Source organism: Neoarius graeffei, chromosome 7 (assembly GCF_027579695.1).
Source record: "Neoarius graeffei isolate fNeoGra1 chromosome 7, fNeoGra1.pri, whole genome shotgun sequence".
NCBI lineage: Eukaryota > Metazoa > Chordata > Actinopteri > Siluriformes > Ariidae > Neoarius > Neoarius graeffei.
In genome coordinates this window covers 85,142,005-85,166,430 of record NC_083575.1, presented here as the reverse complement: position 1 = coordinate 85,166,430, position 24,426 = coordinate 85,142,005, and the positions used below count along the sequence as shown (strand labels likewise).

The 24,426-nt window shown below is 40.4% G+C and overlaps 1 protein-coding gene across 4 annotated transcripts in view; it reads left to right on the top strand.

Annotated features, from left to right (window-relative positions):
- Positions 1-24,426, top strand: part of znf827 (zinc finger protein 827) — a 360,579-nt gene that overhangs the window by 213,928 nt on the left and 122,225 nt on the right. For all 4 annotated transcript variants that reach the window (XR_009655091.1, XM_060926541.1, XM_060926539.1 and 1 more), the window contains exon 5: positions 7,619-7,825. Coding sequence is in view for 3 of the 4 variants with exons in the window: in XM_060926541.1 (XP_060782524.1) it covers positions 7,619-7,825 (207 nt within the window). In the remaining variant the exon portion in view is untranslated. The remainder of the gene's footprint in view (positions 1-7,618; positions 7,826-24,426) is intronic.

Genomic DNA, 24,426 nt, shown 5'->3' with positions numbered 1-24,426 from the left:
CGTACTGTAGTTGCTAAAGGCATTAGTAGTTGCTAAAGGCATTTGTACTGTAGTTGCTAAAGGCATTAGTAGTTGCTAAAGGCATTTGTACTGTAGTTGCTAAAGGCATTAGTAGTTGCTAAAGGCATTCGCACTGTAGTTGCTAAAGGCATTAATAGTTGCTAAAGGCATTCGCACTGTAGTTGCTAAAGGCATTAGTAGTTGCTAAAGGCATTCGTACTGTAGTTGCTAAAGGCATTAGTAGTTGCTAAAGGCATTCGTACTGTAGTTGCTAAAGGCATTAGTAGTTGCTAAAGGCATTTGTACTGTAGTTGCTAAAGGCATTAGTAGTTGCTAAAGGCATTTGTACTGTAGTTGCTAAAGGCATTAGTAGTTGCTAAAGGCATTCATACTGTAGTTGCTAAAGGCATTCGCACTGTAGTTGCTAAAGGCATTAGTAGTTGCTAAAGGCATCTGTACTGTAGTTGCTAAAGGCATTCGCACTGTAGTTGCTAAAGGCATTAATAGTTGCTAAAGGCATTCGCACTGTAGTTGCTAAAGGCATTAATAGTTGCTAAAGGCATTCGTACTGTAGTTGCTAACGGCATTAGTAGTTGCTAAAGGCATTCGTACTGTAGTTGCTAAAGGCATTCGCGCTGTAGTTGCTAAAAGCATTAGTTGCTAAAGGCATCTGTACTGTAGTTGCTAAAGGCTTTCGTACTGTAGTTGCTAAAGGCATTAGTAGTTGCTAAAGGCATTCGTACTGTAGTTGCTAAAGGCATTCGTACTGTAGTTGCTAAAGGCATTAGTAGTTGCTAAAGGCATTCACACTGTAGTTGCTAAAGGCATTAGTAGTTGCTAAAGGCATCTGTACTGTAGTTGCTAAAGGCATTCGCACTGTAGTTGCTAAAGGCATTAATAGTTGCTAAAGGCATTCGTACTGTAGTTGCTAAAGGCATTAATAGTTGCTAAAGGCATTCATACTGTAGTTGCTAAAGGCATTAGTAGTTGCTAAAGGCATTCGCACTGTAGTTGCTAAAGGCATTAATAGTTGCTAAAGGCATTCGCACTGTAGTTGCTAAAGGCATTAGTAGTTGCTAAAGGCATTCGCACTGTAGTTGCTAAAGGCATTAATAGTTGCTAAAGGCATTCGCACTGTAGTTGCTAAAGGCATTAATAGTTGCTAAAGGCATTCGCACTGTAGTTGCTAAAGGCATTAGTAGTTGCTAAAGGCATTCGCACTGTAGTTGCTAAAGGCATTCATACTGTAGTTGCTAAAGGCATTAGTAGTTGCTAAAGGCATTCATACTGTAGTTGCTAAAGGCATTTGCACTGTAGTTGCTAAAGGCATTAGTAGTTGCTAAAGACATTCGCACTGTAGTTGCTAAAGGAATTAATAGTTGCTAAAGGCATTCGTACTGTACTTGCTAAAGGCATTCATACTGTAGTTGCTAAAGGCATTAGTAGTTACTAAAGGCATTCATACTGTAGTTGCTAAAGGCATTCGTACTGTAGTTGCTAAAGGCATTAGTAGTTGTTAAAGGCATTCGTACTGTAGTTGCTAAAGGCATTAGTAGTTGCTAAAGGCATTCGCACTGTAGTTGCTAAAGGCATTAATAGTTGCTAAAGGCATTCGCACTGTAGTTGCTAAGGGCATTAATAGTTGCTAAAGGCATTCGTACAGTAGTTGCTAAAGGCATTAATAGTTGCTAAAGGCATTCGTACTGTAGTTGCTAAAGGCATTAGTAGTTGCTAAAGGCATTCGCACTGTAGTTGCTAAAGGCATTAGTAGTTGCTAAAGACATTCGCACTGTAGTTGCTAAAGGCATTAGTAGTTGCTAAAGGCATTCGTACTGTAGTTGCTAAAGGCATTAGTAGTTGCTAAAGGCATTCATACTGTAGTTGCTAAAGGCATTTGCACTGTAGTTGCTAAAGGCATTAGTAGTTGCTAAAGACATTCATACTGTAGTTGCTAAAGGCATTAGTAGTTGCTAAAGGCATTCATACTGTAGTTGCTAAAGGCATTTGCACTGTAGTTGCTAAAGGCATTAGTAGTTGCTAAAGACATTCGCACTGTAGTTGCTAAAGGAATTAATAGTTGCTAAAGGCATTCGCACTGTAGTTGCTAAAGGCATTAATAGTTGCTAAAGGCATTCGCACTGTAGTTGCTAAAGGCATTAGTAGTTGCTAAAGACATTCGCACTGTAGTTGCTAAAGGCATTAATAGTTGTTAAAGGCATTCGCACTGTAGTTGCTAAAGGCATTAGTAGTTGCTAAAGGCATTCATACTGTAGTTGCTAAAGGCATTTGCACTGTAGTTGCTAAAGGCATTAGTAGTTGCTAAAGACATTCGCACTGTAGTTGCTAAAGGCATTAATAGTTGTTAAAGGCATTCGCACTGTAGTTGCTTAAGGCATTAGTAGTTGCTAAAGGCATTCATACTGTAGTTGCTAAAGGCATTTGCACTGTAGTTGCTAAAGGCATTAGTAGTTGCTAAAGACATTCGCACTGTAGTTGCTAAAGGAATTAATAGTTGCTAAAGGCATTCGCACTGTAGTTGCTAAAGGCATTAGTAGTTGCTAAAGGCATTCGCACTGTAGTTGCTAAAGGCATTAGTAGTTGCTAAAGACATTCGCACTGTAGTTGCTAAAGGCATTAATAGTTGTTAAAGGCATTCGCACTGTAGTTGCTAAAGGCATTAGTAGTTGCTAAAGGCATTCGTACTGTAGTTGCTAAAGGCATTAATAGTTGCTAAAGGCATTCGCGCTGTAGTTGCTAAAGGCATTAGTAGTTGCTAAAGGCATTCGTACTGTAGTTGCTAAAGGCATTCATATTGTAGTTGCTAAAGGCATTAGTAGTTGCTAAAGGCATTCATACTGTAGTTGCTAAAGGCATTTGCACTGTAGTTGCTAAAGGCATTAGTAGTTGCTAAAGACATTCGCACTGTAGTTGCTAAAGGAATTAATAGTTGCTAAAGGCATTCGCACTGTAGTTGCTAAAGGCATTAATAGTTGCTAAAGGCATTCGCACTGTAGTTGCTAAAGGCATTAGTAGTTGCTAAAGACATTCGCACTGTAGTTGCTAAAGGCATTAATAGTTGTTAAAGGCATTCGCACTGTAGTTGCTAAAGGCATTAGTAGTTGCTAAAGGCATTCGTACTGTAGTTGCTAAAGGCATTAATAGTTGCTAAAGGCATTCGCGCTGTAGTTGCTAAAGGCATTAGTAGTTGCTAAAGGCATTCGTACTGTAGTTGCTAAAGGCATTCATACTGTAGTTGCTAAAGGCATTAGTAGTTGCTAAAGGCATTCATACTGTAGTTGCTAAAGGCATTTGCACTGTAGTTGCTAAAGGCATTAGTAGTTGCTAAAGACATTCGCACTGTAGTTGCTAAAGGAATTAATAGTTGCTAAAGGCATTCGCACTGTAGTTGCTAAAGGCATTAATAGTTGCTAAAGGCATTCGCACTGTAGTTGCTAAAGGCATTAGTAGTTGCTAAAGACATTCGCACTGTAGTTGCTAAAGGCATTAATAGTTGTTAAAGGCATTCGCACTGTAGTTGCTAAAGGCATTAGTAGTTGCTAAAGACATTCGCACTGTAGTTGCTAAAGGCATTAGTAGTTGCTAAAGGCATTCGCACTGTAGTTGCTAAAGACATTCGTACTGTAGTTGCTAAAGGCATTCATACTGTAGTTGCTAAAGGCATTAGTAGTTGCTAAAGGCATTCATACTGTAGTTGCTAAAGGCATTTGCACTGTAGTTGCTAAAGGCATTAGTAGTTGCTAAAGACATTCGCACTGTAGTTGCTAAAGGAATTAATAGTTGCTAAAGGCATTCGCACTGTAGTTGCTAAAGGCATTAGTAGTTGCTAAAGGCATTCATACTGTAGTTGCTAAAGGCATTAGTAGTTGCTAAAGGCATTCATACTGTAGTTGCTAAAGGCATTCGCACTGTAGTTGCTAAAGGCATTAGTAGTTGCTAAAGGCATTCGCACTGTAGTTGCTAAAGGCATTAATAGTTGCTAAAGGCATTCGCACTGTAGTTGCTAAAGGCATTAGTAGTTGCTAAAGGCATTAGTAGTTGCTAAAGGCATTAGTAGTTGCTAAAGGCATTCGTACTGTAGTTGCTAAAGGCATTCATACTGTAGTTGCTAAAGGCATTAGTAGTTGCTAAAGGCATTCATACTGTAGTTGCTAAAGGCATTAGTAGTTGCTAAAGACATTCGCACTGTAGTTGCTAAAGGAATTAATAGTTGCTAAAGGCATTCGCACTGTAGTTGCTAAAGGCATTAGTAGTTGCTAAAGGCATTCATACTGTAGTTGCTAAAGGCATTCGTACTGTACTTGCTAAAGGCATTCATACTGTAGTTGCTAAAGGCATTAGTAGTTGCTAAAGGCATTCGTACTGTAGTTGCTAAAGGCATTCATACTGTAGTTGCTAAAGGCATTCATACTGTAGTTGCTAAAGGCATTCGTACTGTACTTGCTAAAGGCATTCGTACTGTAGTTGCTAAAGGCATTAGTAGTTGTTAAAGGTATTCATACTATAGTTGCTAAAGGCATTCGTACTGTAGTTGCTAAAGGCATTAGTAGTTGATAAAGGCTGTTTTATACTGTAGTTGCTAAAGGCATTAGTAGTTGATAAAGGCTGTTTTATACTGTAGTTGCTAAAGGCATTAGTAGTTGCTAAAGACATTCGCACTGTAGTTGCTAAAGGAATTAATAGTTGCTAAAGGCATTCGCACTGTAGTTGCTAAAGGCATTAGTAGTTGCTAAAGGCATTCATACTGTAGTTGCTAAAGGCATTCGTACTGTACTTGCTAAAGGCATTCATACTGTAGTTGCTAAAGGCATTAGTAGTTGCTAAAGGCATTCGTACTGTAGTTGCTAAAGGCATTCGTACTGTAGTTGCTAAAGGCATTCATACTGTAGTTGCTAAAGGCATTAGTAGTTGCTAAAGGCATTCGTACTGTAGTTGCTAAAGGCATTCATACTGTAGTTGCTAAAGGCATTAGTAGTTGCTAAAGGCATTCGTACTGTAGTTGCTAAAGGCATTAGTAGTTGTTAAAGGTATTCATACTATAGTTGCTAAAGGCATTCGTACTGTAGTTGCTAAAGGCATTAGTAGTTGATAAAGGCTGTTTTATACTGTAGTTGCTAAAGGCTGTTTTATACTGTAGTTGCTAAAGGCATTAGTAGTTGCTAAAGGCATCAGTACTGTAGTTGCTAAATTCAATTGATGAGGTCACATGGTGTTCCTTTTTAACCAAAAAACAAAGAAACATAGTGTTCAAATCTGTTAATATACTGTATCATCATTAAGCATTACATATATAACCCATCCATCCATTATCCGTAACTGCTTATCCCGTGCAGGGTCGCAGGCAAGCTGGAGCCTATCCCAGCTGACTACGGGCGAAAGGCGGGGTACACCCTGGACAAGTCGCCAGGTCATCACAGGGCTGACACATAGACACAGACAACCATTCACACTCACATTCACACCTACGGTCAATTTAGAGTCACCAGTTAACCTAACCTGCATGTCTTTGGACTGTGGGGGAAACCGGAGCACCCGGAGGAAACCCACGCGGACACGGGGAGAACATGCAAACTCCACATATATAATGTGGTAATTAATAATTGAAACTATTTTACATTTTTAGACAATAACATTTTTATTTCAAGCATATTTTTTTTAAATTAAATGAACATGCGTTCATGCGAAAGAATGAGCAAATAATCAGCTAAATAATTGCCTGCTCAATTCACTGTTACCCAGACATACAGTCATGATTATTTCAACTGTTATCCACAATGCCAAGTTGGCAATATTCTCCCTTTATTTATATACAGTATATTATTTATATATATAAACCGTTATTCCATGAAATCAAGTCGTACATGAGCTGACAGCCGATGAGGCGCGTAGCACCGAGTTGTCTATGAGCCGTGTACAGCGAGATTGAGTGGAATAACTGTTTTATTTTATCCACATTCACTGGATTTTGAGAAACAGAGCATTTTTATTTTGAATTTTTGGCAAATTCGATAAATAAAAACTTTCTACAAAACGTCCGACAAAACCATTTCTGCTTAGAATGTAAACAAACCGGCGAAATGACAGTAGCAATTTGTGAAAAAATGCGATAATAATAATAATTCTTGAAAAATATAAAAAGATATGTTCTTACCATCAAATACTTTCATTCCATATTTTCTTGCTCTGTATTTTTTGGAGTTTTGTTTTCGAGTAGTTTTTATTTCGTCCCGGGTTGGTTCAGCAACACGCTCCGCCATTTTGGTTTTCTGTACTCACAGTATATGAGCTGATATCCTAGTAGTAGAGTAGCCAATCAGAGCATGCGATTGCTCATATCCAGTGAATGTAGATCGAATGAATATATCGAGAGAGGTGCAGAAATGCAATACGTCTCATTTCTGACACTAATTGAGATGATCACTTGCCTAATTAAAACGTGGCGATATCAATGTGACGCTACGATATCCATATGCAATTCCATAACGTTGAAATATATTCATAACGTTTTGCATATATTTATTTAATAATTAACTGGATGTACTTGCAATGTACAAGAAAAATAATTGAACGCCGGCAGCAGATTCAACACCAGGCTCCGCCCGTTGACTGTGAGAGTCCCTCAAAGGCGCGTGTGCGTTCTGTGTATTCGGCTGTTTGCTGTGAAAGCGTGATCCAGGTCCATCGTAAGTTAAGCGCGAACTAAAGGACTACTTTGGCTATGATGTTATTCAGGAAGACCATTTTAGCTTCACGATGGCTCTTAAGAGGCAGGTAAAGACGCTCTTAGTGTTAAGACGCTCTCGGGAAACCCAGAATCTGTTGATAGATTTGGAATAAAACACTATAAGGCATAGTGTTCAAGGAAAATAATCAACTTTGGCGTGGGAACTGTGATTGTCACTGCACCTCAGTGTTGATTTAATTTCCTGGAACAGGTGAGGCTGAATGTGTTGCCCGGTCCAGGAGTTCCTTGCTGCTCTTCATGGCTGAAAATCTGTTTAGTTATCCGTGCTTTACAAAATGGAAGTTACTTCGTGTTCAGGTTCGGAACGTTTCTCGAACCTCGAGCTGTAAACGTTCCCAGGTTATGTACAGAATCTCAGATCACATGTATGATTTTTATCAAGTGGTTTCGCCAAGGATCGTGCTCCAGGCTGAGGAAGTGATGAAAGGCCTTGATCATGTGATAGCGTCGTCCACTAAAGCCCCCGTATGTCCTTCCGCTCTGAGCGTATATGGATGCCACTCCGGCTCTTCGATCACGTCTCTCCTAAAATAACCCTGCAGTGCTGCTTGCTTCACCTCCCTCCCTCCCAGCATCCTCCTCCGAGCTCTTTGTGTGTGGCCCAGATGCAAAACAAGCCTGCTGAAGAAATTCAGCCTGAGGCACCAAACACCAAAAAGCAGAAAGATAGATAAATAAATAAATAGCATTCTTCCTGCGCTTCAAAGGCCTGACGGTTATTGTGATAGCATCAACATGGAGAAAATCCCATTTTGTGTCATTATTTTATTTTATTTTTTGGTTTGTTCGTGTTGTCAGAAGGAAAGATGGTTCCTGGTTCATCACTCCGTCTTTATCCCCATCTCTATGTCACAGCGGCGAACCAGCAGGAGGCGCTGAAGAGCGGGTTCTGCGTGAAGGAGGAGCCCAAGGCGGAGGAGGCGTCGAGTCCGCCGAGATGTCCACCGTTCAGCCTGGGACACGACGCCCCCGCGGTGCCCAGCAGGCCACGCCAAGAGGGCAGCATCCTCAGCCAGGATATCAATGTCAAGGTGGCGTCCGAACTGCTCATGAAACTCTCAGGTAAGACCGTCAGCCTCTAAGCGGTGCCAAGGAGGGAAAATCAAACCGTGTCAGACTTTGAGATCCAGTCAGTTACTCACCTCATACGGAGAGCAGCGCCGATGTTCAAACAGCATCGGAACCTGTCGATCACACGAACGCTCATTTATTCCAACCTCGTCAAATCTCAGACCATTGTTTTGTCCAGCTTTAGCGTGTTTAATTTCCATCAGCAGCACATCCTGAGGTGGGTTTATTTCTGCTGTAGCGATTTTGCAAAGGATTTAAATTTTATATTTATTTTAAAAAAACAACGTCATACCAGGTTTTGACATGAACGGTAGTCCGACTGTCCGGGACAAGTCAAATGTTTGTTGAAAATCACCCTTTTAAGTAATTATTCAAGACTTGGATCAACAAAGTTCCAACAAAACCAGTTCAATCCCCTCAGCCTTGTTATTGTTTACGAAATTCCCGGGAAGCCGAGCACAGCAGGTGTGTGTGTGTAAAAATAACCACATCGTAATATCTAATTATAGATTATTAGACTCATCGAAATCGGAGAAACGGTGATCAAATACCTCAATAAAATTAATATCTGTGGTGAATCTCCATTTCATTCGGACATTCAGTGTATTTTTTTATTTATTTATTTATTTTTTGTATGGTTCACATTAACCATCATAAATGTGGTAAAATATTTCGGGGGAATTTTACGACACTGCCGAACTCACTTACGGTTTTTCTTCATTCACAATGTGATCCTGTCACCCTGATCATGTCCAACTTTTTTTGTTGTTGTGGTTTTTTTATGAATTTATACTTCAAGTTTTACTGCATTAATCATGATTTAACTTTATTTCCTCCAGAAGTTTTGAATTTGAGTGAGTCGGACTCTTAAACCTGCAGATCAGGTCATGGGTTAGAACAGCAATAATGGGGCGTTGGATAGTTTTTGTTTGTTTTTACAGTTAAAGTTTTGCGTTTTATTGAAGAATTATAAATCATTAAAGCAGAACGATGATCATAACTACACCTGCTTTTTGATAAACTTTGTTAATCAGGTTCCTTTCATTGAACTAGTAAATGCATAGGAATAAAATGGTTCTGGTCAGGATGAGTGAGGAATCTTACTGCTTGTCCGACTGAGCGAGTGGATTAAAGAGTTAATGTCGAGCCCTGTGGAGCCTTTTATCGATTCCTGGTGTTTGTACTGGAACATCAGCAAGGCAGGTTAATTGTTAGTTATCACTAAAACTAAAAACAGCCCTTCTCTTATCAGTGTCTCTTTCCCCCCCCCACCCCCCTCTCTTTTCAAAACGTAAAAGATTTTCAGGTGGTGGAAATCTTACTGTTACAAAGTGCGGACACTGGAGACTCCTTCTATAAACGTTACAAAAGAGCCCTTTAGAATTTTCTATATTCCTGCATAAATCTGACCTAAAACATCATCAGATTTTCACACAAGTCCTAAAAGTAGATAAAGAGAACCCAGTTAAACAAATGAGACAAAAATATTATACTTGGCCATTTATTTATTGAGGAAAATGATCCAATATTACATATCTGTGAGTGGCAAAAGTATGTGAACCTTTGCTTTCAGTATCCGGTGTGACCCCCTTGTGCAGCAATAACTGCAACTAAACGTTTGCGGTAACTGTTGATCAGTCCTGCACACCGGCTTGGAGGAATTTTAGCTCATTCCTCCGTACAGAACAGCTTCAACTCTGGGATGTTGGTGGGTTTCCTCACATGAACTGCTCGCTTCAGGTCCTTCCACAACATTTCCATTGGATTAAGGTCAGGACTTTGACTTGGCCAATCCCAAATATTTACTTTATTATTCTTTAGCCATTCTTTGGTAGAACGACTTGTGTGCTTAGGGTCGTTGTCTTGCTGCATGACCCACCTTCTCTTGAGATTCAGTTCATGGACAGATGTCCTGACATTTTCCTTTAGAATTCGCTGGTATAATTCAGAATTCATTGTTCCATCAATGATGGCAAGCCATCCTGACCCAGATGCAGCAAAACAGGCCCAAACCATGATACTACCACCACCATGTTTCACAGATGGGATAAGGTTCTTATGCTGGAATGGAATGTTTTCCTTTCTCCAAACATAACGCTTCTCATTTAAACCAAAAAGTTCTATTTTGGTCTCATCCGTCCACAAAACATTTTTTCAATAGCCTTCTGGCTTGTCCATGTGATCTTTAGCAAACTGCAGATGAGCAGCAATGTTCTTTTTGGAGAGCAGTGGCTTTCTTCTTGCAACCCTGCCATGCACACCATTGTTGTTCAGTGTTCTCCTGATGGTGGACTCATGAACATTAACATTAACCAATGTGAGCGAGGCCTTCAGTTGCTTAGAAGTTCCCCTGGGGTCCTTTGTGACCTCGCCGACTATTACACGCCTTGCTCTTGGAGTGAACTTGTTGGTCGACCACTCCTGGGGAGGGTAACAATGGTGTTGAATTTCCTCCATTTGTACACAAACTCTTTAGAGATGGTTTTGTAACCTTTTCCAGCCTGATGAGCATCAACAACGCTTTTTCTGAGGTCCTCAGAAATCTCCTTTGTTCGTGCCATGATACACTTCCACAAACACGTGTTGTGAAGATCAGACTTTGATAGATCCCTGTTCTTTAAATAAAACAGGGTGCCCACTCACACCTGATTGTCATCCCATTGATTGAAAACACCTGACTCTAATTTCACCTTCAAATTAACTGCTAATCCTAGAGGTTCACATACTTTTGCCACTCACAGATATGTAATATTGGATCATTTTCCTCAATAAATAAATGACCAAGGATAATATTTTTGTCTCATTTGTTTAACTGGGTTCTCTTTATCTACTTTTAGGACTTGTGTGAAAATCTGATGATGTTTTAGGTCATATTTATGCAGAAATATAGAAAATTCTAAAGGGTTCACAAACTTTCAAGCACCACTGTGTATATATAATATATATTTTACATAGACACGAGTGTTTTACTGGGAAATACGTCATTCATATTTTTCATCTGGGACACGGAGAACCAAAACCGTGACCTAAATCTCTATACATCACTCGTGAGGAAATGTATGAATTGTTTTGATAAATTTGAGTACTTTTTTGTTTGTGAATGTGTCTCTGTAATAAAAAGAAAATCACGCATTGGCATGAAGATCTGAAGTTTATCTTCTCGTGTTGAAAAATTCACATTTTTCATACAAAATACATTGTGGATCTGAATGACCTACAGTTCTGTACAAAAGTCTTTGGCACTGTATTTTATTTTTTTCATACAAACTTTGTTATAGATTTCTATTTTATGATTTCTACATTATCGAGTCGGTACAAAATAATTTTAGAATTCAAAAGTTCTTTTTTTTTTTCAGCACAAAATTAAATGTTACAGAAGAAAAAAAGTTTGTATCTGAGCAGCGTATTCCATAAGGGATTAAAAAAGAAAACATAATGAAGGCTGCTGGGTTTTGGTGCAAAATGAAGAAGCGAGTGTGACAGTCAAAGTGTCCAGAAGAACCGCGGCTGGTTCTGGAAGATGCTCAGTAAAACCTACAGTTCATTTCTTTATCAAACTGCACTCACTGTACCTGAGACTACTATTTTTTTTTTTTTTAAAGCAAAGGGTCGTCTCACACCAAATACTGACTTTGTTTCGTTTATTATGGCTTACTGATTACTGTTTATAGTATTTTTAAATGTTGAAACACTTAATTTCATTATTTTTAAGCTATTTTTTGGTCTCCAGCATTTCTTTACATGTGCCGAAGACTTTTGCGCAGTAGTCATCTCATTATCTGTAGCCGCTTTATCCTGTTCTACAGGGTCGCAGGCAAGCTGGAGCCTATCCCAGCTGACTACAGGCGAAAGGCGGGGTACACCCTGGACAGGGCTGACACATAGACACAGACAACCATTCACACTCACATTCACACCTACGGTCAATTTAGAGTCACCAGTTAACCTAACCTGCATGTCTTTGGACTGTGGGGGAAACCGGAGCACCCGGAGGAAACCCACGCGGACACGGGGAGAACATGCAAACTCCGCACAGAAAGGCCCTCGCCGGCCCCGGGGCTCGAACCCGGACCTTCTTGCTGTGAGGCGACAGCGCTAACCACTACACCACCGTGCCACCCTCCTGCGCAGTACTGTATTTCCCAATATTTCACTCCAATGACGTCACTCCCAGCGTTTTCCTACTGACCAGGCATGCGTTGTCAAAATGGCGAACCGGTTCAAAATTAAAATTCTTTTAATGAACTTGTGTATTTTTTTTTTTTGATGTGTCCATATAATGTAAAGAACATTACACAGCGGTGCGAAGATATGAAGTTTATCTTCCCATGTTGAAAATAGTTTTACTCATTCGGCTCGCTCACTCATGAAATGTACATTCACCGCTCGAAGATAAATTTCAGATCTTTGCACCACCGTGTAATGTAATATATATATATATATATATATATATATATATATATATATATTTTTTTTTTTTCTTTCAACAATGTTTCTTTTTTAACCCAATCAGTTTATATGATGAGTCGTTATGTACAGTGGATATAAAAAGTGGACACGCCCCGTTAAAATGACAGGTTTTTCTGATGTAAAAAAAAATGAGACCACGATAAATAATTTAAAAACTTTTCCCATCTTTAATGTGACCTATAACCTGTACAATTCAGTTGAAAAACAAACAAATCTGTTCGGGGAAAAACATAAAAATTAAAAACATACAATAAGCTGGTTGCATAAGTATGCACACCCTTAAACTCATGCTTTGTTGAAGCACCTTTGGATTTAATTACAACATTCAGTCTTTTTGGGTTCACACCTGCCATCAGTTAAAATGACTCTGATTAACCCCAAATAAAGTTCAGACATTTACTCGGTCGCATCCTCCAGCAAAAGCCAGGGTTCACAGAGAGCTTACAAAGCCTCAAAGGGATCTCACTGTTGAAAGGTATCAGTCAGGAGAAGGGGACAAAAACATTTCCACAGCATTAGATATACCATGGAGCACAGTGAAGACCGTCATCAAGAAGTGGAGAAAATATGGGACAACAGTGACATTACCGAGAACTGGATGTCCCTCCAAAATTGATGAAAAGACAAGATGAAAACTGGTCAGGGAGGCTGCCGAGAGGCCTACAGCAACACTGAAGGAGCTGCAGGAATTTCTGGCAAGTGCTGGTTGTGTACTACATGTGACAACAATCTCCCGTATTCTCCATATGTCTGGACTATGAGGTAGGGTCAAAGAAAAACATCCAGGCCCGGCTAAATTTTGCAACAAAAATACATCAACTCTCCCAAAAGCATGTGGGAAAATGTGTTATGGTCTGATGAAACCAAGGTTGAACTTTTTGGCCACAATTCCAAAAGGTATGTTTGGTACAAAAACATCACCAAAAGAACCCCATCCCCACGGTGAAGCATGGTGGTGGCAGCATCATGTTTTGGGGTTGTTTTTCTTCAGCTGGAACAGGGGCTTTAGTCAAGGTGGAGGGAATTATCAACAGTTCTAAATACCAGTCAATTTTGGCCCAAAACCTTCAGGTGTCTGCTAGAAAGCTGAAGATGAAGAGGAATTTCATCTTTCAGCACAACAATGACCCCAAAAAAGTTTTGGAACGGCCCAGCCAGAGCCCAGACCTAAATCCAATTGAAAATCTGTGGGGTGACCTGAAGACGGCTGTGCACAAGAGACGCCCTCGCAATCTGACAGATTTGGAGCGCTTTTGCAAGGAAAAGTGGGCAAATATTGCCAAGTCTAGATGTGGCAGGCTGATAGACTCGAACTCAAAAAGACTGAATGCTGTAATTAAATCAAAAGGTACTTCAACAAAGTATTAGTTTAAGGGTGTGCACACTTACGCAACCAGCTTATTGTACATTTATTTTTTGTTTTTCCCTGAACAGATTTGTTTGTTTTTCAGTTGAATTGTACAGGTTATAGGTCACATTAAAGGTGGGAAAAGTTTTGAAATAATTTATCGCAGTCTCATTTTTAACATCAGAAAAAGCGATCATTTTAACAGGCTGTGTACACGTTTGACATCCACTGTATGTCGTTACCACGAAAGTGATAACGTACGTGAATATAAATCCGCTTTGCCGTGCAGACGGAAATACCGTCAAAGCTGCTGTAAAATTATAGAAAACGATTCAGACCAATCAGAATGGAGAATCTGCACTATTAACAGTCCACTGTTTCCATGGATACATCCAAAATAAATAGAAGCGGAAGCCCGTCAATTTCAAGCGCAGCACGAAGGAGCCACAGCAAAGCCTTTCGCTTCTAAGAAAGGTTACGCCGCGTCCAGCATCTCCGACATTCAAGTCCGTCTTAACACCTTCAGACCAATCAGATTTGAGAATTCCGCATCGGTCTAGATGACCGTAAAAAAAACCCAGCTTGATGCTGGAAGGCCCTGAGAGATGGAGCTCCAAGACTGGGCGCGTTCACTTCCATGAACTCATCGTTCGCATGTTTTCCGGCTGAGATCTGCGGGAACGGGAAGGCAGGGGAGGGGGCAGGGGGTCAGACAGCTGCGGACTGAGCTAGTGTCTGAGACTTGAGGAAATAATTAGAACAAGTGGAAATCTCTGCAAAATTCTCAGTCGTGGTCTTGTATTATTTATTCCTCTTGTTGTTTTCTATCACTCTGTTTCTTTCTTTATTATTTTTTTTTGCTTTTCCCCAACCTCCACCACCACTATCATCATCCCAAACGCCTTTCCTTCAGCCCTTCACTTCACTGCTGCATTTTAGGCAGAAACTCGAGGGTCAATTCCTTTTCATGTTGCGCAGTCGATATCCTTTTCATGCCCAGCAGTGCTGTGCCAAAACAAACCAATCGATTGCTCTTTTGGGGCCACGGGCCCAATCTTTATCTGAACTTTAGAAGATGGGCAACTGTAGTTCAACACCGAGAGGTGTTTTGACTCGCTCGCGGTTTTCATCCGTCACCATCTTCAGAGACGGCACGTTTCTGTGCCCGCGTATAAATCTATACAAATATCTCACAGTGCTGCAGAAATGCCAGGGTGGTGAATTTTTGGATTGAAGTTCAAAGCTGCTTAGGATGCTGAACAGCCTTTCCGTGAACTTCGTAGTTTTTATCTTTTTTTTTTTTTTTACTTTACAGTGTATAAACGTAAAAAGATGAATGATTGATTGATTGATTGATTTTGATAATCCTGTCCTATCCGGTGTCGCCCCGAAGAGGCACCTATAGCACGATGGAAATAAAAAAGAACTGAGACATCTCTCTCTCTCTCTCTCTCTCTCTCTCCAGTCCTCATGCAGCCCTTCAAGCGTATTGAACTCTTTTATATAACAGCCATTTTATTTTTCATCTCACAAGCCCAAAACACCAGCGTGAGCCTAAAGAGAAGGTCTCGCTGTGTCATGAGTCAGTATTCTCCCACCACAAGCGATGCGATGAAACAAACCGTTCCGAAATCAACTATTTTCGACAAGACACGGACCGATTTAGAGCAGCAGGAAAATGTCGGCGGAACGAACAAAATTTTTCATCCTTTTTATACTCGGGACATTTTGGGGGCGGGGCTAATAATCGCACCTTTGGTGTTCGCTTCGAAATCGTGGATCCGTACTTCATCCAAAATGGGAGCTACGAAAGCTGTCGTTTTGCTGTTTTTTTTTTTTTAAATGCAAGTGCGTGATCATGCAGGACTAATTTCAAACAAGAAGCGGATGTCTTGTAAAAAGATTTTAAGCCAGGCAGGAGAGCGGGTTCGTCGTAAACAAATCCAAATCTTGAGACGAGAATCAAAGTCAAGTTCGTGCTAAAGGTCGATCAGTCGGCAAACAGGATGTCCGAGGGAAATAACCGTCTCTGAAACATGGCAAGGATCAGAATCGCGAAGAATCAGGTCAAAACAATAAAGGTTCGGTATGATCAGAGCAATACTTCGCAGCGTGCCGGAGTGCTTATATAGGGAGTCGGATGGCGGAACAGGTGTGCTCCCAGTTCGTACTCAGGAGAGACGACCCAATAACAACTCCTTCCTCAGAACCATAAAACATCATGTGACGAATTGAACCAATGACATTTACTTAGTACGTGGTGTTAATTAGCAATTATTCGCCATAGGTGAAGTGGAGATCGGTGAACATCAGTGAATTCACTGAGCCTGAGGTGGATAATTGTTCGAGTATAAATACGCAGGTGATAATTAAAAAAAAAAAAAATTTAAATCGTATTTTTTAAAAAATCAATTATAATTGATTTTTTTAAATATGATTTTAAATTTTTTTTTTTTTTAATAATCACCTGCGTATTTATTCATGTTTTCATTTCCGGGCCATATCTTTAAAAACTACTGAAGATATCTTCACAAAACTTGGTATACATATCAAGCAACACGTGAACCGGTGCCTTTTAAACACAATTTTATGCAAATAAGAAGCGAAGCGATGTAGAGTCTACGAACGGAAGTGTATTATTTATCCGCGTTGGTCGGTTCCAGATATCCGATATTAGCTCCTTGACGTGTTTGTTTTGCCCAGATAGAAACGTGTCAGTGCTTCTGCCATAAATCAGCAACATTTCTGAAAGCTGTTTCAGAAAGGTCGACCAACATACGCTAACATTCGCGAACCCAGAGGTGGACAGAGTACCCAACTTCATTACTTAAGTCAAAGTCCAGATCCCGCTGGTCAAATGTTACTCCGATACACGTGAAAGTTCTCCAGTCAAATTTTTACTTAAGTTAAAAAATACTTTAAGTATTAAAAGTACATTTTCTGTCGACGCATCATTGTATTATTACCACAACGCTTACAAAACCTAACGCCTCTGAAGCAACCGACTGGATTTACTGACTAACTTGTAGAACCTGTCGAATAAACGCCTGGTAGAACGTTACAGAATGAACCACCACTGAACTGAAAAAGAGCCGTTGTCATTTTTTCTTTTTTTTAAAAAAAAAAAAACAATTGTAACCCTCCTCCCCACCCCAACAAAGCAGCATGGTAGGGTTCTGACCCAGCTCTGGCAGTGTGCCCACACATGTACGGTATGTGTGTGTTAATCAGGAAGACAGTGGAATAGCTGTAAATGCAGCTTGCTCAGAAAATAAAAATGACAGTCCAACCTGATTAAAGCCCAGGTCCACACCTCGCAACACTGCTTTAAGCAAGACGAAAAAAAAATACAAGACCATCATCTGACATCAAAACAAAAAATTCCAACAATTTGTTGTGACCTGACTAATACAATACAGTCCATCTCACAGGTCACGCGCATGCGCAAGTGTATGTATTCATGCACATGGGTCATTCCATGCCAAATCAACAAATATCTGACAAATTTATGCTCAACCATCTCAGATTTCAATGAAATTTGGAGGGCTCAGAGATGCTATTAAAAGAAGTTAATCCCCAAAATTTGAGCTTCCTATCTCCAACGGTTTCAGAGATGCAGGGATTTGAATTTTTTTTATTTTTTTGCATTTTGCTCAAAACATACATATTTCAAAGTGTAATATAATCTTTATTATGCAAGATAGAAACCTAAAATTTTGCACAGAGAGACTCAATGTCTTGTACTACAAGCTTCAACTTAGAATTTCAATGGTCATTGTATGTTAGATGGTAATTTTAACAAGGAAATTAAAAAGACAAATTTGCTTTTTTTGCATTTTTAACTCATTCTGGAAGCTTGCCTGTAGCAGTAATGCTTAAACTAAGAATGTTATTCAAATCTACACAGAAATATCTATCAATTTCAGTTTTACCAAGTCTCCACTATTCCTAGTTTGTCTGTAATAGGGTTTTGAAATTCGCCGATTTCTAAAACATGCCATTTTCAGTAGCATGGATTCCAATGTGGGATAGCAGTTAGGAACTTGTAAATTTTTTTCAGTAATCTCCTAGACCCATATTTTATATTTCCAAGTTTTTATTCTGTGTGTCTCAAGTATTTCTGAGCTACAGGTGTTTAAAAATCCATTTTTTCCAAATTCAAATTTTTGATATTATTTCCATTTTATTGATGATTAAGGACTGATAAATACAACTAAATGATTTTGTATAGATAAGGAAACATTTTACTTGTGTTCATGTCACAGAAATATGGTTTTAAAAGTATTATCATTTTGAAATAAGCTAAATAATATATGAACATTTCACATTTTTCAGTAAATATATATATAAAAACTAAAGAAGTCAGTCATTTTTCATATAAATCACTTAACTTACAACTTCTGTTGTATGTTAGTTTATGGCAGTCAGAATCTTTCTTTAGTCCAATTCCTATAGAACAGGGAGGAAGTTCAGCCATTTCTAGATGTCTAAGAACAAACTCATTTATACTGATCTCAAATTGAAAGCAACTACAATTAAATTCCCTAGTCAACTATTCAAAATATCCAATCCTTGCAAAGAAACACATTCAGTTAAGAACATTGGTAAATTTTCTCAGTGCTCTGTATTACAATGTATTTAATATAATCCAAGCAATATAATGTTATCTGAACAAGTATGCAGTTTACAGACTCTAAAACTATAAGATATGAGCCACCTGTTCTGGTATCAAAGGTCACCTATTGTGCTGTGTTGATATTGATAAGGCTGGCTGTTGACTGGTACATTGGCTGGCTGGTCATTGATTGCTAATGTTACACAGTCTTAGATTAAAATCAATTTACAAATAATTAATACTGAGCATTAATTGAAATTTTATTTAAAATTGAGTAAGAAACATGTCTCCTAACCTACTTGAGCCTTATTGAAGCATTTATTAACCCTCAAATATCAGTTATATGAAAATATATCAAAAAATTCGAATTTGGTGAAAATGGATTTTTTAAACCCCTGTAGTTTAAAAATACTTGAGAGAGACAGAACAAAAATTTGGAAATATAAAATATGGGTCTTGGGGATTACTGAAAAAAATTTACAAGTTCCTAACTGCTATCCCACATTGGATTTCTTGCTACTGAAAATGGCATGTTTTAGAAATCGGCGAATTTCAAAACCCTATTACAGACAAACTAGGAATAGTGGAGACTTGGTAAAACTGAAATTGGTAGATATTTCTGTGTAGATTTGAATAACATTCTTAGTTTAAGCATTACTGCCACAGGCAAGCTTCCAGAATGAATTAAAAATGTAAAAAATGCAAATTTGTCTTTTTAATTTCCTTGTTAAAATCACCATCTAATATACAATGACCATTGAAATTCTAAGTTGAAGCTTGTAGTACAAGACATGGAGTCTCTCTGTGCAAAATTTTAGGTTTCTATCTTGCATAATAAAGATTATATTACACTTTGAAATATGTATGTTTTGAGCAGAAAACAAAAAAATCGAAAAATTCAAATGCCTGTATCTCTGAAACTGCTGGTGATAGGAAGCTCAAGTTTTGGGGATTAACTTCTTTTAATAGTATCTCTGAGCCCTCCAATTTTCATTGAAATCTGAGATGGTCGAGCATAACCTCTTGTTGATTTGGCATGGAATGACCCACATATGAATCTGCCTGTGGAATCATGGTGGTTTAACGTTAAGATAGCTAGTCAGTGACGCTCCACCTGACATGCTAGCAAACTCTTTTCAAACTCGAAATCATATTGGGTAGCTAATGCTACTAGAAAAGAAAGCTTTCGACGTTTTGCTTGTTTGGCAAGATTATGCTAAAACACATTTCTGAAAGGATTTCAGATACGTTAGCGTTATTCATATTAGCGTGACGCCGTGTTTACATGCTAACTAACAGTGTCCAAGTTAACTAGCTGTGTGTTAACGTTAGCCGTGGACAAGGCTACGGCAACTTGGCGGGCAAATCCATAGAAAGTCGTTTGACTAACCAGACTGCATAGCTACGTTTGTAACGTTATCGCGATGATCGTAAAGCACAGACAACTTCGTCGCAAGCTTTCTCTTGGGATAAGAACATTTACATACGTCAATATTCTTCCGCGGGTCGGACGGCGAGTTTTTGTAGGCCGTGATGTGGTTTGTTTTCGGCAAACCGTTTTAAACGAAATGAATTTTTAATCCTTTCGGAAAACTGAAACATAAGTTCTCGGTATAGCCGTGGGTGTGCGCGCGCATTCCCCAGAAGAACCGCCCCCTTCCATTCTGCCATCAACTGATCGTGTTTAAATAACGCCGCGGAGAAATAATTGAACTCGATTTTATACAGTCGATGGACGTGACGTGACCCTAGTGATTACTGATCGGCTGTCTCAGTGTCGCTTGCGAAAAAAACCATCACGTTTTAGAAAAGAAAATTTAAAAAAATCATCCACTTTCAAAGCCGTTTCATAGTAACGAGGAGCTTGATAGAAATGTAGTGGAGTGAAAAGTACGATGTTTGTCTTTCAAACAAACATGAATTTTTTTTTTCGTTTCCGTTTCTGGTAGAGAGTACGTCGTGCGCATTCTGGCTGCCGCTTCTCACCAGAGCTTTTTTTTTTCTTTCTTTCTTTTTCAATTTTCATTTTACTTATTTATTTTTTCTGTGTGTTTGTGTAGTTTGATGTTTGTTTGAGTGTTTTGTCCGCCGGTTGTGATGTAGCTCCGGACCCAGTTTTGGGCGTCGGTTCCCTCCAGGCCTTGGTTCGCTGTGGGTGATGCCTGCGCTCCCAGCTGTGGACTGCAGTGAGCTCGTTGCTCATTTAACATTCGTGGTTGTCCAGCGCTCTGCGCTTTAACGCTTGGCGTGATGTTCCGAGCGATGTTGCTCGGTGGCGTCGTGGCGGCTGTGCAGGCGGTTTGGGACACACCAGCACTCTGCGTGGCGGAGCTTTTCTGCTCGCTTTGTGGATCCACGGCGTGGTGTTCGAGCGATGTGGCTGACGGCGTCACGGCGGCGGTGCTGGAGATGTGGGACTCGTTTTCGTGCGCCTTTTGGTGGGACTGTGGCTGCTACACCACGGGAATTACATCCTGACCCCGACTTGGTGGACTTTTTTACTTTTATTTTTTTTTATTATTTATTCATTTATTTATTATGTTTTATTGTTATTTTTTTCTTTGTCTATAATTGTAAAGCGTCCTTGGGTTTCTTGAAAGGCGCTATAGAAGTTGAACTTATTATTATTATTATTATTATTATTATTATTATTATTATTATAATAATAAATGTAGTGAAGTTAAAGTTGGAAGTTTAAAAAATAAATAATACTCAAGTAAAGTACAGATACTCAAAAAGTGTACTGAAGTACAGTACTCAAGTAAATGTACTTCGTTACTGTCCACCTCTGCACGAACCCCAAAGGTTAAATAAAGCACACTTATCAGAAGAGAGAAAATATTCTGTAGCTGGAGACAAACGGGTGACAAAAACCAGCTCTTTTCACTGGGGGGGGGCATTTATTTATTTTGCTTTCATGATTTGGCTCCTTAAAAGCGACGTGTCATTGCAAATCAATCCAAAGTTCGTCGGATTGATTCGCTCACCTTTTAAACCCGACGACGAAACATTTCTCTCCTGATAGGCGTGGTCTCCACCAGGATGACCCCGCCCTCATCCCCAGGGAACAAGGCGTTACTGAAGCGGCGATGAAAACGCTGTAAATTATACACTCTGGCCTTCACACTCGTCACGTCGAGATTTCGGTGTTCCATCTGAGAGAAGTTGTTTTGGGAAAACGATGTCCTCGAGCATCTCCGGAGGCACGCCGACGCGTTTACAAATCGGTTTCTCGTGACAGAAGCCGACAGAATGACTGACAGCGATTCAGAGAAGCAGAAAGAAGAATGAAGTTCCACCGTCGCTTCCCCGCTCATTTGCATCAACTGAAACTCGGCTCCGTTTATCCTGTCACTTTTCTTTTGCTCCGCCTCCTGTCGTGTCACCGTTGTCTTTCGGCGAGGCAGGACGCGGAGGCTGGAAGTGGATTTGTGTGACTGGTCCTGCAGGAAGGCTGCACACGGTTACATCATCTCCTGCTGGTGCTCGGTAGGGGTGAAGGTCAGAACCGAGATCTCGGGCCTCCATCTCTCCTGCCAGACCGGAGTAGGTTTAGCGTGGAGCGACGGGCGAATCGCACACCCATCTCCGGTCTCCCTCACGTCTAATCACGTTTCAGACAGCCTTTGTCTTTTTCTTTCTTAAGATTTAAGTGTTTTAAAGGTAGCGTCTTGACACGGGGTTCCACCTGTGCAGTTCGAAGTTCCGATCTCTCGTGATCGCACATGGATCCAGATGTGCGAGATAGAGATGAAGCTGAAAACCACCAGCGTATCCCTTTAACACAGGTTACACACACGTTAGCAGGATCGGTTTGTAATATTCATACAGCATTAGAGGCCAGGGAAAATAATTATCATGAATTCGCTTTAAATCGTTTCGAAATTACACTCGTCCAACACCTACACGATCATCGTGTCATGAGTCACGATCAGTAAAACGTCTCGGCTAAACAGCACGCGATCGATGTTTTTCTGTCCGAGCGTCATCGTGGAATTAGTTTTATGTTTTATTTGGGTCGACATGGACAAGTTTGAGAGAGAAGGAGAGAAGCGGAGAGACGGAGTCTATTACAGAGGATGATGGAGAATGATTCAGTGCAGAGTGTGTGTGTGAGAGAGAGAGAGAGAGAGAGACAAGTCTCTCACACCAGTCGCTGATGTTCTCTTGCTCTTTCCGTCTTTTGCGCCGTGATGTGACTCAGCTCTTGCTCCAGAGTGCCTCTTTATACGTGTGCAGCCGAACGGTCGGGCTCCAGGTCACAGCTCCAGTGTGTGTGAGACCGAAAGTGAGAAAGGGTGTGTGGGAGAGAGAGAGAGCGAGAGAGAACAAACATAAAATAAGAGCGAAGTAGCAAACAGTAAACAGATCCAGTATACAGGAAACGCAGCGAGCGAGAGAGTGAGATCTAATGGACTCGTTTCATGTGTGTAAACTCAGGGTCAGGACGATGGTGTTTCTCTCTCTCACGCACACACACACAAAGAAGCAACAGTTTAACAGCTCGTTTATTTCCGGCTCGGAGAGAAGCGAACGCTCAGCTTTACAGCCGTGAGTGACAGCTCGGCAAAGGACACGCGCTCAGCACACGCAGGCAAAAGAGCAGCACTAAATTTTATTACATAATATTCATCGTAATTATTATTATTTAAATAGTATTGGCTAAATAATATTCCATTCAGCGAGCATGATACTGAACGAGTCGAAGACGAGTAGCTGAATGGAATATATCTGATATACCACAAAAAAAAGCCATTATTATCTCATCTCATCTCATTATCTCTAGCCGCTTTATCCTGTTCTACAGGGTCGCAGGCAAGCTGGAGCCTATCCCAGCTGACTACGGGCGAAAGGCGGGGTACACCCTGGACAAGTCGCCAGGTCATCACAGGGCTGACACATAGACACAGACAACCATTCACACTCACATTCACACCTACGGTCAATTTAGAGTCACCAGTTAACCTAACCTGCATGTCTTTGGACTGTGGGGGAAACCGGAGCACCCGGAGGAAACCCACGCGGACACGGGGAGAACATGCAAACTCCACACAGAAAGGCCCTCGCCGGCCACGGGGCTCGAACCCAGGACCTTCTTGCTGTGAGGCGACAGCGCTAACCACTACACCACCGTGCCACCCGCCATTATTATTATTATTATGCATACACCTTCTCTCTTCCAGTTTTTCAATTTCCGTTGATATGTTTTTCTCTTGTAAACAGACAGGAACCTTCAGGATCTTCCAAACCTTCAAAGAAAGCCCAAACATTACCAGCATCTCAAATGTTCTATTTCATTTCTTTCATTCTTTAATTGCTTTCATTCTTCGTTATAATCAATCAATCATTCTCTTCTAATTCGGCCTCATTTTCTATCACATTTGCTTCAGAAATGAAAGGGTTACTGGGGGCGTCATGGCTCAGGTGGATAAGGCGCCATACCATAAATCCGGGGACCCCGGGTTCGATTCCGACCCGAGGTCATTTCCCGATCCCTCCCCGTCTCTCTCTCCTGCTCATTTCCTGTCTCTACACTGTCCTATCCAATAAAGGTGAAAAAAGCCCCCCAAAAAATATTTAAAAATAAAAAAAAAAAAGAAATGAAAGGGTTACTGTCCTGAAAACCTTAAAGTTGAGTTGTGCAGTGAGATTGTTGGTTTTGTTTGTTGTTTCTCGGCTGAGAAGAGTTTCGAGCTGGCTCACTCATACCCCTTTTCCACCAAATCGGTTCCAGGGCTGGTTCGGGGCCGGTGCTGGTTCACAACTCGTTCAACTTGCGAGCCAGCTGAGAACCAGTTTGCTTTTCCATAGCTCGCGGTGCTAAGGGAAGCCACGTCATTACGTCGCTGTATACCTCAGTTACGTCATTGTATGCGTCAGTTACGTCGCTACGTTTGCATAAACCTTGGCGTGAATATCGAAGCAAAAACAACACGGAAGAAGCAGCAGCAACAACAACAATAATAATAATAATAATGGATGGCTTCACGTTTGTACAGCTGCTGCTTCTCATCGCTTAAAAATGGCGATCTTTCGCGGTCTTGTTATTGTTGTTGGTCTTAACAACTCCGCGCCCCCCCCCCCGCTGACGTAAGCGGTTCTTTCCTCTGGCCCAGCAGAGAGTTGGTGCTAGCCTGGAACTGGTTTTTCTGGCCCCAG